General features: G+C 39.0%; 1 protein-coding gene across 3 annotated transcripts in view; it reads left to right on the top strand.

Moving 5' to 3' along the window:
- LOC136884670 (centrosomal protein of 76 kDa) overlaps window positions 1-15,220 on the top strand; it is a 71,852-nt gene extending 56,632 nt beyond the window's left edge. Inside the window, exons 8-9 of one of the 3 annotated variants that reach the window (XM_067156925.2) lie at window positions 2,493-2,710; window positions 11,987-15,220. In XM_067156925.2, the coding sequence (XP_067013026.2) occupies window positions 2,493-2,710; window positions 11,987-12,122 (354 nt within the window). In that variant the 3' untranslated portion in view covers window positions 12,123-15,220. The remainder of the gene's footprint in view (window positions 1-2,492; window positions 2,711-11,986) is intronic. The other 2 variants (XM_067156926.2, XM_067156927.2) reach the window with 2 other exon arrangements.
- Window positions 15,221-15,470: the final 250 nt, after the last annotated feature.

Consider the following 15,470-nt stretch of genomic DNA (forward strand, 5'->3'; position numbering starts at 1 on the left):
CTCTGTCTTTCCTTGTCTTTCCTATTACACTTCTTAGGAATTTCATCTCACTGGCTTGAATTCTACTCTCTTGCCTGCTAGTCAAAGTCCAAGTCTGAGCTGCATAAGTCAGCATGGATACATAGTACATTTTGTACATTATCTCTTTACTTTTCCCTGGTACTTCTTAGCTCAAAACAAGTTTTCTTACACTTTGATTGAATACGTTACCCTCCTGTACCCTCATACTAATCTCCGTGTCCACCCTACCATTTTGGATTAATTCACTTCCTAGGTATTTAAAGCTGTCCACAATTTCCAGGCTCCGACTTACAATTTTCACAGTGCTCTTTCCTTGCCTTTCCCCTCTCGACATCACCATAGTCTTGCTTTTCTCTGTACTGACTTTCATGCCATACTTCTCAATTTTTACATTCAGTACATCTAGTTGTTTTTGCACTTCTTTGCTGTTCTTTCCCCAGTTCACAACATCGTCTGCAAATAGCAGTATCTTCGTCTCTTTATCTCCATAGGCTTCCTTTGTTTCCTTTACAATTTTGTCCATGACCGTAATAAACAAAAGAGATGACAGCGCACTCCCCTGTCTTAGTCCAGTCCACTACTAAATAAAAATAACATGAAATAACATGAAATAACATGAAGACTGAACAAGCGTCAAAATGACTCCTCAGTGAGTGTTGAAGCTTGCCCTTGGGAGGTCGAGGTAGAGTATTGACCTCTGGATTCTAAAATCTTTGGTTCAAACATGGCAGTTTAGTTTTGAATGACAGATTAAAATCTATTCGACACACACTGTTCCATGATGTTAACAAATAAAAGATCTCCGATGATACATTCAGTGTTTACGCAGCAGAATCAGTTAAAACAGAGTTATAGCTTGCCCAACAGTGTTCTGTTTCCCTGCCATTTGGTAAAACAAAACGGAATGTCGAAACTGATTTGTCGGCAACTTAAATTGTGTCGGATCAAATTGATTGCACTGTGGACCACGTGAAATAACTTTATGATTTTCTTCCTCTCCTTACCTTGCTGTGTTTCCAGTATTTCTTTAATTTCTTACTATGTTCCCTCCTCCTTTCCTCTGTCCAGACAAATTTCATTAGCTTCTCTTCCTCTTCGAACCCTGCCACACTCCTTAACATGTTCAATGCGGATCACGTGCTGGGCGCGTGACGCTACTTTATAAGCAGGTGCGGAACACACGCCTAGCGCATCATGGGATGGTTGCTAGGAAATATAAATCACAGGTTTCCCACTTGGTAAGAAAGGTTCTAATTGTCATCCCGCACATCGTGTAAGTCCAGTCTACTAGTAGATTCATCCGTAGCCATATTTTGCGCATGCGTATTCCGCTTCCCGCGTATTTCCTCTCCAGAGTTGTCGTCATACATCATAATTCATTTATGGGATCTTTGAGCAGCAAGACCACTTCAATGCGAGCTAAAACACTGCATTTTCTGTTAATTAATTCTTCAGGAGAATTACGAGTGGTTCCGCTTTCGAAATAAATTCCACTACTGCAATATGTTCAGTAAAAGAACTGAACTTGTAATTGTCATTTATTCTTGCATCTTATATGTAACTTGAAAGAACGTGCAGTAATAATTTTTGACTGCGTCGTGATGCTTATGTTATCATTTTATTTATATTTTTTTCTGATGGCCGACAATGTGGTTCCTTCAACATCACGAGACCTACCCAATTAGCCAAAGTATTTCATTTTTGTTTGTCAGATTCTGTAATAGAGAAGTGTAAATATGAATATATTTATGTCTGTAACATACTTTATGCATTTGCTATCCGCGGTAAATAATGCACAGTAATCTACCAATGCGTGTGGCGCGTGATCCGTCTGGTGACCAATATTACTTCTCGATTTCAACCACCGTGCGGGTCATGCACCAGGCGCGTGAGTGGGATAAGTCCAAGTGTTTGATAGAACTCGTCCTACCAACGTACAAAACTTTGATAATTACAACTTTTAAAGAGTCCCACACAATATTTTCCTCAGGTTGGCGGGTATGTCACGCGCTGCTAATACGCAGTGAACGTGTTAAACCTCGTTTCTGAAAATGGCTGTATCTAATATCTAGTTTTTTGCAATAACCAGGTCAGCCATGTCCTTCAAGTTCGATGAACCACTAGATCTGTATTTTTTATTCCTGTGAAAATGATCAAATATTCTCTCCGTTAGCATTTTTGGATGACATAAAAGGTCTTGTTCCGTTTCCTCCATTCGTTTGCATTTTCTTTGGATTAAGAATTTTTTTTATTGCTTTCCTTCTTTTCTAATTCATCAATTTCTCTATCATTGTATTTTCTCTTTCCCTCTCTTCCCATCCTGACCTGGTGTTGTGATTATCGTTCAGAGTTCCTTTCTGTCTTTTACTCTTATGAGCAGTACTGTTCATGAGTCACTGGTATCCTCCCTCCACTCTGTTCTTGTTTTTGTTCTCGTTCGAACCTAACGAGGGATCTACATTTGTGTCCAGGACCATCAACTGAGGACACGTTGGAACATGGAACTATATCAACTCCTGGCTCCAGTTCTGGCATCCTGCGAGATGGAACACAAGTGTGGAGTGAAACTGGCCCGAGAAGAAATCCGGGAGCTGATGAACTCCGTGTTGCATCCAGACAACACCGTGAAGGCTGTGCCGATCCATGTTCCTGCCAAGAACGCAAGGTTACTTTTTCGCTTCTGTGTTCAGTGAGTGATTTACCTTACCTATCAACTTCCTTGTTTTTTACTTTCCAACACATTGCTGACGGGATGCCTGCACTGGCCACAAACCCCATTGACCAGTCATATAGCATGTACCTGAATAATCCACACATAGGGTGGCGTGCACCAACCAAGAGTAAGTTCTACTTCCGTAGTAAAGTACTCTTGAAGTCAGCATTCGGCAACTTCCCTACGAGATTTAAAGATAAAAATTACATAATGTTCCGTATTGAAATGTATCACTCTTCACAATTGTTTTTTACGTCAACTGTTCTAAAAAATCTACAAGATCCTAGTTACATATTTCAATTATATTGAGTTGTATTATATGTGTGTATGTATATATATTTATGTATATTTTCGCGACCGAAGCAAATACTGGATCATTAAGCAATTCATGAAGTTCAGTCGGCGTTTGAAAGCACAGTGCCTGACGTTGAATACGTCGCGCTGATCTTCGGGAGCTGGCAATTTACTTCAATTGATCTACTCGTCTTCGGCTTCTGCACGATTTAGCATCTTCACATTTGTTGGATTGTGTTGCGACTTCTCGCCTGATAGTGTATGCAAGCTGGCTCATTTAACTGTTCTCCGCTTCTCGTAAACATTATGAGACAATCTAATGGAAACAAGAGAGGTCCACCTATTCAATACCATACAAAGTTATAAGAAAAATTATAACATTTTATTATAATCGGTACCGGTTTCGATGCTGGTGTGCATCATCATCAGCCAAAAAATAAGAAAAATATACATAGACAAAGTTACAATAAACAATGCATAAAGTACATACAAATTTTAGAAAACTGGCAAGACCTAATTAAAAACAGGATCCATAAACATTAACCTATGACCTAAATTTAAAAATAGCACCAACTGTCTTTAATACTATGAATATACGTCCTCTTGATAATAAAAGTCCTCTGAATCTAAAACATTAAACCATGTGCGGACAAAAACCAATGTTTCATTATCATAAAAGTCCAAGAGCATAATTTTAATTTTGTAAGAACATATGTGTAAAAGGTTTACTTGCTAAACATTCACTGAGTGTTAGAGTAACCAGTGCAAGAATTAAGAAACCATTTTTCTATTGGTTAAAAATGGCTGTCATTAAAATAACACAACCAGTCAAAAGACGTAACTTCCTATTTTGCGTGATAAAACATGTCTTCTCTAACATAGCCGCTTTCTTTAAGTATTAGATAACAAGATCATTTTTATGAAAAATTTTGGCGGGCGCCATGTTTCCAGGGTACTGTTCTCGGTTCAAACTAGGACCTGAAGCAAACGTAAAAATTTACGTGAATAAGAGACTCACCTCTGGGAGCGTATATATTATGTGTTATTAGACGTTAGGGAAGACACCGAGAGCCGCAAGACACAGTGACCAATGCACCCGCGTTGGAGGGGAAGGGAGGGGGAAGCAAAACAAGGGAGGCACCGAGAAGGAGTAGGAGGGGCCCGAAGCCAATGTCAATGATGGAAGGAGGGAAGAGGGAGGGGAATTACCGTATTTCACGGCATAATCGTCGCACTTTTTATACCAAAATTTTCGAAAAAAAATTGTAGGGTGCGACCATTATACGATGAATATTTAATACCAGTATTTGTATTACTCAAAAAATGTATTTATAACTAAATTGTATTTGATACAAATTTAAGATGCACGTAATACTCGCATTTATACATCAAAATAATTAAAATAGTCGAAAACAAAATTCATAATTTTTCGCAACAATTCGGCGAACGTTTTTCCAACCTGAAAATAAAAATGAATGTATTAAGTTAATTTGTCATTAATTTGAGTATTAAAGTTAAAATATTACACTTGCCAAAAATTATCGCTTTGTTGTGAAATGCGGACTTACCGGTACGCAATTTATTCCAAATCTTCGGTGTCGCTATCGCAGGTTTCGCTATCTGATGCGCCGTCCTCGCCTCTGTTAATACCAGTATCAGATTCTTCGTCTCCCTGCCACACTGCGTCAACTTCGGAACCGTCTAGTGCATTCGAAATCCCAGTCCTTTTGAAGCTCTTGGAGACTAGTTCAGGTGGTATAAGATCCCAACTCTTCTTCACCCACGAGCATAACAAGTCCAAGGGTGGACGCCTGATATTTCCGGCGGGCGTCAATTGCTGATCGCCGCTCATCATCCACTCGTTGTAAAATCGACGTAAGTGGTCTTTAAAGGGTTTATTAACACATACGTCTAGTGGCTGCAAAGCAGATGTTAGGCCACCAGGAATGACTATCTGTCGTGTCTTATTTGTAGTGAGAATTTGCTTCACTTCGTTCACGAGGTGACCTCGGAAACTATCTAAAACAAGCAGAGCTGGTTGTTTTAGTAGTGCACCAGGTCTTCTATTCCACACAGTTTTAACCCAGTCCAGCATGAGTTCTACGTCCATCCAACCCTTTGGTTGCACTCGTACATGAATTCCACGGGGAAACTGTATATTCTTAGGCATCGTTTTCCTCTTGAAAATGATGTAAGGCGGCAACTTTCTCCCGTCAGCTGTAATGGCTAGCATTGCCGTGCATCGCAACTTCTCACTACCGCTGGTTTTCATTAATACACTCCGTGATCCTTTTAGCGCAATAGTGCTGTTGCGAGGCATATCAAAAAATATTGGAGTCTGATCGGCATTACCGATTTGAGAAAGCAAGTACGAAGTTTCCTTGCGCAAACGTATGACAAATCGGTGAAAATTTACAATCTTGTCCGTGTAATCAGCAGGCAACTTTTGGCTTAGTGTTATTCTCCTTCACACTGACAGATTGTGTCGTCGCATGAACCCCTTAATCCACCCACAAGTCGCTTTAAACTGAGATACCGGTATGTTGTGTTTGCGCGCTACCTCCTGTCCCTTAATTTGTAACATTTCATATGATACACTGCAGCCATTGTTACGTATTTCACTGACGTACCTAAACACTTCTTCGTCAATTATAGGAAACTTCCCTGTTTTAGGACCTCTAAACGCGCGTCTAGAAGGGTTTGTGCTTTTGAGCTTGTTTTTTACTTTCCGCCAGTCACGCACCAACTTTTCACTCACAGAAAATTTTCTTTCTGCAGCTCTGTTCCCGTGCTGTTCAGCGAAGGCAATTACGCTTAGCTTGAAGCCCGCAGAATAGTTTCTATATTTACCCATAATCGCTTATAAATGCTTCACACGTTAATGTTTTGCGATATAAATGACTTTCTGTAATTGTTCACTATTAAAACAAATTATTTCTGCAAACACCCAAAACACAAATTAAAAACTTAAATTCTCACGCACACATGTCTACAATAATAATATAAGAGAATTTATTGGACTCCAACCTATTCAATACATTACAGGATGTTAACATTTTTAGTTAAACATCGTTAAAATGGAGACATGTTTCGCCCTCATGTGGGGCATCATCAGTCATATCAAAGCACCTCAAAATTAAACCAGACGTCTGGTTGGAAATTATGAACATAATATGTAAGAAAGAATACATTAAAAACACGTACAAAGTCCTATCCAAAACGAAATAATAGACTAGTTACACATAGTAAAATACGTTAGTGGTTTCTTAATATTAAAATGAGGCCATCATATACACAGTATAAAAATGGAAGTAATCAAAGTCCATATGATATTGAGTTCGATGGTAGTTCTACGTAGTATATACAAAAGTTGGCCAAATAAAACACAATTTATAATTACTGTACACTTATTTATAATTGTTAAAATTGATGAGGTAAAACATTCCAATTTGTCTATTTGTAATTTGGCTCCAACCAAAATAATTCGCCCTGGGATTCATGAGGTAGTTGAACTCCGTTGGTCACATTCTATTTGAATGGAGTGCACAGTGCAAGTGAACAGCTTTTGTTGATTATAAACTGAGGCTGTGCTAAGACAGAGTTAAAACAACACCGGCTTCAAATGAAGATAGTTAAAAACATCATTAGGTTCTTCCTAGTTGACTAAAGGTTTGCGTATATTTTGTTGTTGAAATGTGGGAAAGTCAGTTGTTGGTTGAATGGGTAACGGTCGAAAATGTTGTGCAGTGCAATTGGTGTTTGAGCTGTCCTACATGTGAGGGAAATCTGAAAATGGAGGATTTGTCTTAATTAGTTAAGTGAAATGACGGAAAAAGAGAAGAAAAGGGGAAATCATTGAGAAATGAAAAATGTGAAAGTTAAAAATTTTACCTTGAAAGCTGTTGAGCTGTTACCTACTTGTTAGGAGGTTTGTGGAGCACTGGCTGTCGCTAATGTCCTACTCCTCGTGTTGTATGTGTGACGTCTTAGAGGAGGGGAGTGGATTTGAGAAGGCGGGGCTGTGGGTATGTGATTGGCGCTTGCGGAGGAGTTGAGTGTATTGGAGGGAGAATAGGGGCGTGATGAGTTGAGCGACTTAGTGGGGGTGTTTGGAGAGCTTGTTTTGAGGACGTTAACAAGTCTTTTGTCTTTCAGATTTAAACTATTGAGCGAAGATATTAATTGTTCGTAAAGAGGGCTTCGGTTATCTATTGGATCATTTAAATTTTTATTCTTATTACATTTTTGGTCCAAAAAAATGTATAAATTTTCGAACTCGGTCATGAGCCTGCCTTTATCTAGTCTTTTTAAAATTTGGAGATCCTGTTCAATTGTGGTAAAGCTATGTCCGGTGTCTTTCATATGGATGCTCATGGCTGAGTGTTTATTGTGCTTTTGGGCATTGAAATGTTCTGCATATCTAATTGCAAAGCTTCTACCAGTTTGACCGATATATGAACTGTTACATTCAGCACATTTCAGTCTATAAATGCCAGAGCCCGAAAATTTATTGTTGTCCGAGTTTATCTTATTGTGGTTGAAAAATAGCTTTTGATTAGAATTATGGGTCTTATAGGCTACCTTAATATCATGTTTTTTTAAGGGGGTAGCGATTTGATGTATAATGGGGTTAATGTAGGTGAATGATGCATATTTAGGCTTATTAATTTTTATTGGGGTGAGGTTTGTGGCCAATTTCAATTTCACTTTATTGATTATTTTCTGTATGATTGAGGGATTGTATCCATTGAAAACAGCTATTTCTTTTATGGTACTTATTTCTTTTTTTAAATTGACGGTCGACATGGGAATTTTTAACGCTCTGTACACTAAACTGTAAAATGAGGCTTGTTTGTGCGATTGTGGGTGAAGAGATGTTTTATGGTTGTGGGAGTAAATGAAGGTTTTCTGTGAATCTGGAAATCGAAATTGTTTAAGGTCCTGGTGATTGTAATGTCTAAAAAATTGATGGAATTATTGTCCTCATCTTCTTTAGTAAACTTGATGCAATTATCAAGGCTGTTTAAGTAAGTTAATATGTCTTCACTATTGTTGCAGCTTTTGTCTATTAATGCTAGTGTGTCATCGACATAGCGTAGCCAAAGACACAAACCATTAATGCTGTTTGTTATTTTACTATTTTCGAGGTTGTCCATATAAATTTCGGCGAGTATTCCCGAAATGGGATCACCCATGGCTAGACCTTCTTGTTTGTATATCTTATTATTGAACGTAAAATAATTGTTATGAAGGACGAAAGTTAGTAATTGTAAGCATTCTTCTATTTCTAACTGACTTAAAGTGCTGTGTTTAGAAAGATTAGTTCGTATGATTTCGATAGTTTTTTTTAGCGGGAATGGTCGGGAACATATTAGTAATTTCAAATGAGCACATTATGTGGTTAGGCTGCAAATTAAATTTATTTAAAGTTTCGCATAATTCTATTGAGTTTTTAATAGGGTGTTTATTGTGAAATGTGAAGTGTTTCCTAAGGAATCTTTGGAGGAACTGAGAAGTTTTGTACGTTGGGCTATTTCGGCTATTTATGATGGGTCGAATGGGAACGTCATTTTTATGTATTTTTGGCAGTGATCTGACGGTGGGTAATTTGGGATTCATGTTGATGAGTTTTTGATGTTACTGTCTACAGTCTACAGTAATCACGTAAATCTGAAACAAATAAATGCATCTGTGATCTGTCCATTCCAGAGCAGCCAATACTGTTAGGCAGCAAGGAAGCATGCAACAATTTATCAGTTTAGCTCGTTGGTTGCGACACACTACTGCACTTGCGCAAAGCTCGCAAACCGGAGCTCTAGATAGCGCGGTGTAGATCTACTGTATAGTTGACTGTATTCCGAGACGTCAGTAACAAACATTCATTTTTTTCAATTTCTTTTAAACATACGGTAATTAGGTTAATATTTCTTCCCAGTTATTGATGATTTTACATTACATTACTGACGAGTTTATGAAATAAAACTTTAATAGCATTGGATAATAATTATCTTGACTGCTTGGATAAAAGTTTTCATCCCATGCCCGGACACTTATGACGTAGTAGTAAGATAAGAGTCTAGCGATGACAACTGAGACATCGTAAATAATTCGGCTGAATAATTCCGTGGAAATCTGCGTTATCGTCTTGGATTTCACTTTGTGCACAATAACACAGGAGCCGGCCCCATGGTGTAGGGGTAGCGTGCTTGCCTCTTACACGGAGGCCTCGGGTTCAATTCACGGCCGGGTCAGGGAATTTTACCTGTATCTGAGGGCTGGTTCGAGGTCCATTCAACCTACCTAGCCGGTATTTTCTGGCGACGTTGCCAATAAGCGATAACTTACAGCCTTACGTATTTCAAATGGGAACTCATAATATGTAGGTGGTGAATAAATAGTACACTGTCTCGCGACCACGTTGTCAAACTGCCGATAGTATACCGGTAAGCCATGCATCGTACATATACCAGTATTATTTATTTATACGTTGTGCAACATGTCGCAAACGTGACTGTGTTGCCAAATTGCCCATAAACCGTACACGTATTTAAATTGCGCATTCATGTGCAACTTACGTTGCAGTTCCATTTACCTTTTAACCAGATTAGTGAACAAATTTTGGACGTGCGACGATTATGTAATTAAAGGTTTAAAGTCCGATTTTTGTATTGAAAATAAAGGATGCGACGATTACGCGGTGGCGACGATTATGCCGTGAAATACGGTATGCAGGGCAATGCGGCGAGAGGGCATGGCGTGAGAACGTTTTTTTGTATGGTATGAAAATCTAATTTGCAATTGGAAGCTTTTCTAAGTCTGAAAAACGCCATCAGAAATATCATTAAGATTCAAACCAGCATTAAAGTATTGGTCCAGGTGGATAAAACAGCTCTCAGTGATGTCAAGTAAAGTACCTTTATCAATAACCTGTAAAACTGTGAGATCCTGATCAATGCTAGTAAAATTATGTTGAAAATCTTTCATATGCTGCCCCATTGCTGAAAACTTATTGTACCGAACGGCATTAACGTGTTCCGCGTATCTAATTTTAAAGTTACGCCCTGTTTGTCCAAGATAAGAACTGCTGCAGTCATGGCAGCATAATCTGTATACCCCAGAACTATGAAAAACATTATTTCTATTTAATGAAGTGGAGTTATGCAGGATGTCAATACTTCTATTATTAGTTCTGTAAGAAATCTTAGTGTTATGTTTTTTGAAGATGTTGGTGATGCTGTGTATTTTATTTGTAAAGGTAAAGGTCGAAAAATTATTAACTTTGCGTTTTTCTCTCGAAAGGGTGGTATTAGGACGGTACTTAAACTTGCTAACAATTCTATCAATGAAAGCATTCTTAAAACCATTGTTTCTAGCTATCGCCCGGATTAAATTTAATTCTTTATTCAGGTTCTTTTTCGACATAGTCTGGTTGACAGAGCCCTTAGAGTTCCTATTATATGTGGCATTTTTATGGGCCTGAGGATGGGAAGAATCGTTCCTGATGGTGATAGCTGTCAGAGTAGGCTTTCTATAGATATTATATGAAAAGGAAGAAAGTGAACGAGTAACCGTTAGGTCCAAAAAATTTAAACGATTATTATTCTCGAATTCTAAGGTAAACTTTATATTCTGATCTAAACTGTTAAGATGGTCAAGAGTAGCTTTTGCATCTGTGGACCGTTCATCTAGAATTACGAAGGTATCATCCACAAATCTGGCCCAGAAATAAATGTTACTGAAGGTTACATTTTTGCTTATAGCATTATTTTCTAAGTGGTCTAAGTAAATCTCTGCCAAAATCCCGGAGGCCGGTGACCCCATTGCCAGACCATTCTGCTTATAAATGGTATTATCAAAAGTAAAGTAATTATTATCAATTAGCAAGTTAAGAAGACTCGTAAAATTTAAAACTTCCAGTTTACTTAGTTGACTATTGGCAAGAAGATTCTTCTTGATGATAGGAATAAGCTCCTTACTTATACTGGGAAACATGTTAACTATATCGAAAGAATGCTTATTATGATAAGGACGAAGAACAAAACTATCCAATTTATTAATTAATTCCGTGGTGTTGTTTTGATGTTTATGGGCAGAGATATCCGATACCTTGAACTAGCCAAATGTCCAGAATAATGGTCACGAGGTTTGAAAGGGAGTTGAGACAGTTTACTGCGTTTAAAATAGGATAAAAGTTAAGTGTCCAATATATTGGACACCAGGTCTGAAAGGGTTAATCCATTTAACCTCCAGTGTTGGTTTTTCCCTCAGACTGAGTGAAGGATCCTATCTCTACCGCCTCAAGGGCAGTATCCTGGAGTGCGAGACTCGGTTGGGGATACAACTGGGGAGGAGGACCAGTAGCTCGCCCAGGCGGCCTTGCCTGCTATGCTAAACAGGGACCTTGATGGGGGGATTGGAGGGGATAGTCAAGGAAGCGGCCATGGCCTTAAGTTAGGTACAGTCCCGGCATTTTCCTGGACGAGAAGGGGGGGGGGGGGGGGAACCACAGAAATCCACTTCGACAATGGCTGAGATGAGAATCGAAACCGCTCTACTCAGTTGACCTCCTGAGGCTGAGTGGACCCCATTCCAGCCCTCGTACTACTTTTCAAAATTCGTGGCAGAGCCGGGAATAGAACCCAGGCCTCCGGAGGTGGCAGCTCATCACACTTAACCACTACACCACAGAGGTGGACAAAAGTTTAAAATACACAGTTAAATTGCAATGAAAGAAATTAGAATTCTGAACAGATATTTAGAATGCTGCACCTTCCCATCGTCTCAGTATGAAGATGTGGAGATTATCCTTTTCCTTTTTTGTTTGTGTTTGTCCTAGTTTCCTCTTTCTGTTGCTCTCTTTTCCCACACTGACGTATTATTCTGTTGTTTTTTTAAGTGTTATCTTTCTCGATATGAGTTGATCCATTATTGATGTGCGACTGTGGTTGTGATTTTCAGGAACAAATGGGTCAAGGAAGTCCTGCACATCGACAACATAGACTCCGAGTTTGCTGTTAAAGTCAACGCTTACGTGTACCCAGAGAATATATTCTCAGTATGGTTGGTAATTGGTTGTACATTCAAGGATTCCTGATTTGCTATTGTACTGTGTGTGTCTGTCTGTGATACTTCAAAAGCTTTATTGTAACAGAGTTTGTGAAAGAACAACATGAGGAAACAGATGGTTACAATACAAAGAATGATGTAGGTAGGGTATTTCAAGACAACTTTTGAAATCAAAAGGAAAGTATAAGTAACGGAAAATAGCAAGACGTATTAGGATAAACACGAGAGATCAAAACGTATTTATATACATATAGGATCATCAGTGTAAATAGAATAGTGATTGATCATTGTATACTCTGCTATTAGGTAAAAGGAGGGGGCAGATCGGCAAGAGAATGGAAAAAGAAGAGTGGTTATCTAACCTTAAGGCTGGGTGTTTCTCTGGACCTGAACACCAGTTAATCTCCAACTTTGTAATCTTTAAGTACAAGAGGGTGAGAAGCTTGGGGTGGAGGTAAATGTTTACAGACTTGAACTGTGAAACAATCAAAAGTGGTTTAATGTTGCTGTGTCTGGATGGGGACTGGAAATGTTTTGTGATATCTGAAGCCATTTCTTTTCAGTTTCAACTCGGTCAATTTATAAACTACCTGATAAAAGAAACAACTTAATTAAAATAAAATTATGAGGGCTTTTTCAACCTCCGATTGGTTGCGAAATTGAAACCACAGTGAGAATCTGATGAAGCATTGCGCAGATCTTTTGCACAGTGTATCTAGTACGCCCGTTGTTTGTGTCACATCGCACTTGTCAGTTCTGAGCATGTAGTGAGTACGTAAACACGCTTAGAGCAATAGTCTCCCGTCAAGTGCGTCCTGTCATTCTATTTCTTCATGCTGAGGGGTGCAATGCTACTTTCTCGAATTGCCTGAACAAGATTGTTGGTTGAAGTCGCTTCCGTCCCTGATCGCCTGTATCATGAACGTCTGTTCTTCCTGCTTTAAAGTTTGCACCATTGCCGCACTTCGCTGTCGTGCATGAATTTCAGGTGTATTGCAACCCTCAGCATGAAGAATTGAATGACAGCACGCATTTTACACTTGGAGGGAGACACTATTGCTCTAGGTGTGTTTACGAGCTCACTGCATGTTCAGAACTGACAAGGGTGGCATGACACGGTCGACGGGCATACTAGACACACTGCGAACACATCTGCACACCGCTTTATCGGATTCTCACTGTGGTTTTAATTTCTCGACCAATCAAGATTGGAAAAGAAATAGCCCTCGTGCATGTCTCTCTTTCTTAAAATAACTTCAGATTCTATTAAATCACACTCAAATTTTTTTTATAAACATTTATGTTTATATTCTGTTTAGATCTTTCAAAGTTTGAAATTTGGAACTTAACCTTAATGAAGTCCTCACTTCTCTCCGCTCTAACATAGAATGGAGGTTGGTGTAACACCCTGTTTACGCCGGCTCTTCTCCTGAAGCTGGGAAGCAGAAAAGAGCTCATCGGATGTAGAGGGACAGGAATTGATGAGGAGTGAACCTATCCGTTCAAAGACAGCAGTGTATGAAGATGTGGAGGTTGTCCTTGTCCTTTCATGTTTGTCCACGCCTTCTCTTGTCATTGCTACCTCTTCCTGTTATCGTGTGTTCCTTTTCATGTTCTTCACATCTTTAAATGACATACGAGAGAATAGGATATGGTTGCTAGCCATTGGTGTCCCATTGCTGGCCAAACGCCTCTTGAAACTGTTGCCACTGAACTGTCTCGGGCTGTCTTTGGCCATGATAATTCCTCGTGGATATTCAGTTCATAAAGTCATCACAGCGGGAATCCATTCTGCACCACTTGTTGACTCTTACCTCAATCCTGCAATATTTTTTCTTGTTCTATGATTTTGAGATGCACGTATTATGATTGAAAAAAAAGATATGGTGACCTAAGCTGGGTTTTTTTTTGTGTACAAAAAAATAAGATGAATGTTCAGCACAGCAGTCAAAAAGCCAGAGAATTCTTAGAGCTTGGTTGTTAGGTGATTATATTGTGATATGGTGTGAGGGTAAACATGCAGTACAAATTCAGTTAGATGCAAGGAGTGAAGCAGGGGCGTGAAAATGAGTGGAGACAAGAATAAAACAATGGCGATGACTGGACTGGAAGAGGCATAATAAAATTAAACAATGGGCGCCTCTTAGTTGGGATGTGTAGTCTCACAAATCACACAAGGCATCGGTAACAGGGCTCCAATGAAAGGAATATTTTTACCAGTGGGTAAGAGATATAGTATGGAATGACTATGCAAAGAGGTGTGGAGCAGAAACCTGGACTATAACAACCAGAGAGGAAAGCAGGGTCTAGGGAGTTCCTTAGAAACTTGTTCGGAAAGACAAAGTGCTGTATGAAGAGCGCAGAGATATGGGAAAGTCTGAGGGGTAGAGAAGCTACTAAACAGAATATGGTTCAGTAGATTGACATGGATTGGCCATGTTGGTAGGATGAAAATAATAAGAATGGAACATAGAGGAAACCAAGGAAGAGATGTGAACTGGCCCAGAACGTTCAGAGTAGAATGGTGGAAGGACAGACAGAGGTGGTGGTCACTGAACCATTATCCCGCCCGACAGGGGAACTGCAGAAAGGATACAAGGAAGAAGAAGGGGATGATTGTCAAGCCAGTGACCAACATATCATTCTCCTATATGAAGCATTCTCCTGTATGTTGCTTTAAGGGGGCACGGGGGTTAACCAGTGCGATTATCAGCCACCCTTTTGATAATTGAAAGAAGAATCGGCTAAAGAAGATGGAAAAGCGAAAGACCTCCTAGGTTTTGCAAAGCTAATTCCTTTGGAGACTGAAACATATCATTTTAAATGATTCACTTGTCATCCAACCTCTTTGCTCAGTCCTTGTCTTTCGGTTGTGATTCTGTTACTTCTTCATCCTTCATCGTGTATGACGTGACCTGGACAACACCAACATTTTACTATACAACACACACATCCAAATGAATAGTACAAACAGTTTTCCCGTATATGTATTGTTGATTGCTTGGGAGTTGTTCTTTTATAACCATCTGTTTCCTATGTTTCATTGCTATATTCCATCCATGACGTTGTATGTTTTGTAGCTTGGTTTTGTATATGATATATTGGAAGAAAAAAAAATATACGTATATTTACATTCTTTGTGAAGTTATTTCTTAGAATATGTTCTGTATTTTTGCCAGGGTTCCTCACCTAATCCAATTTCCTGATTTTGTAAGCAAATAATCTTACTTTTCCTTGACCAGCAATGAATTAAAGAATCTGATGCCATACTGTGTAGGGTTCATATTAAGCTTGCATTTGGGAAACAGTGCATTCGGCAGCCCTAGAGACAGTCCGTGTTACTGAATCCAGTTTTCATACCAGACAAATAGTTGGG

Source organism: Anabrus simplex, chromosome 13, assembly GCF_040414725.1.
Source record: "Anabrus simplex isolate iqAnaSimp1 chromosome 13, ASM4041472v1, whole genome shotgun sequence".
Lineage (NCBI taxonomy): Eukaryota > Metazoa > Arthropoda > Insecta > Orthoptera > Tettigoniidae > Anabrus > Anabrus simplex.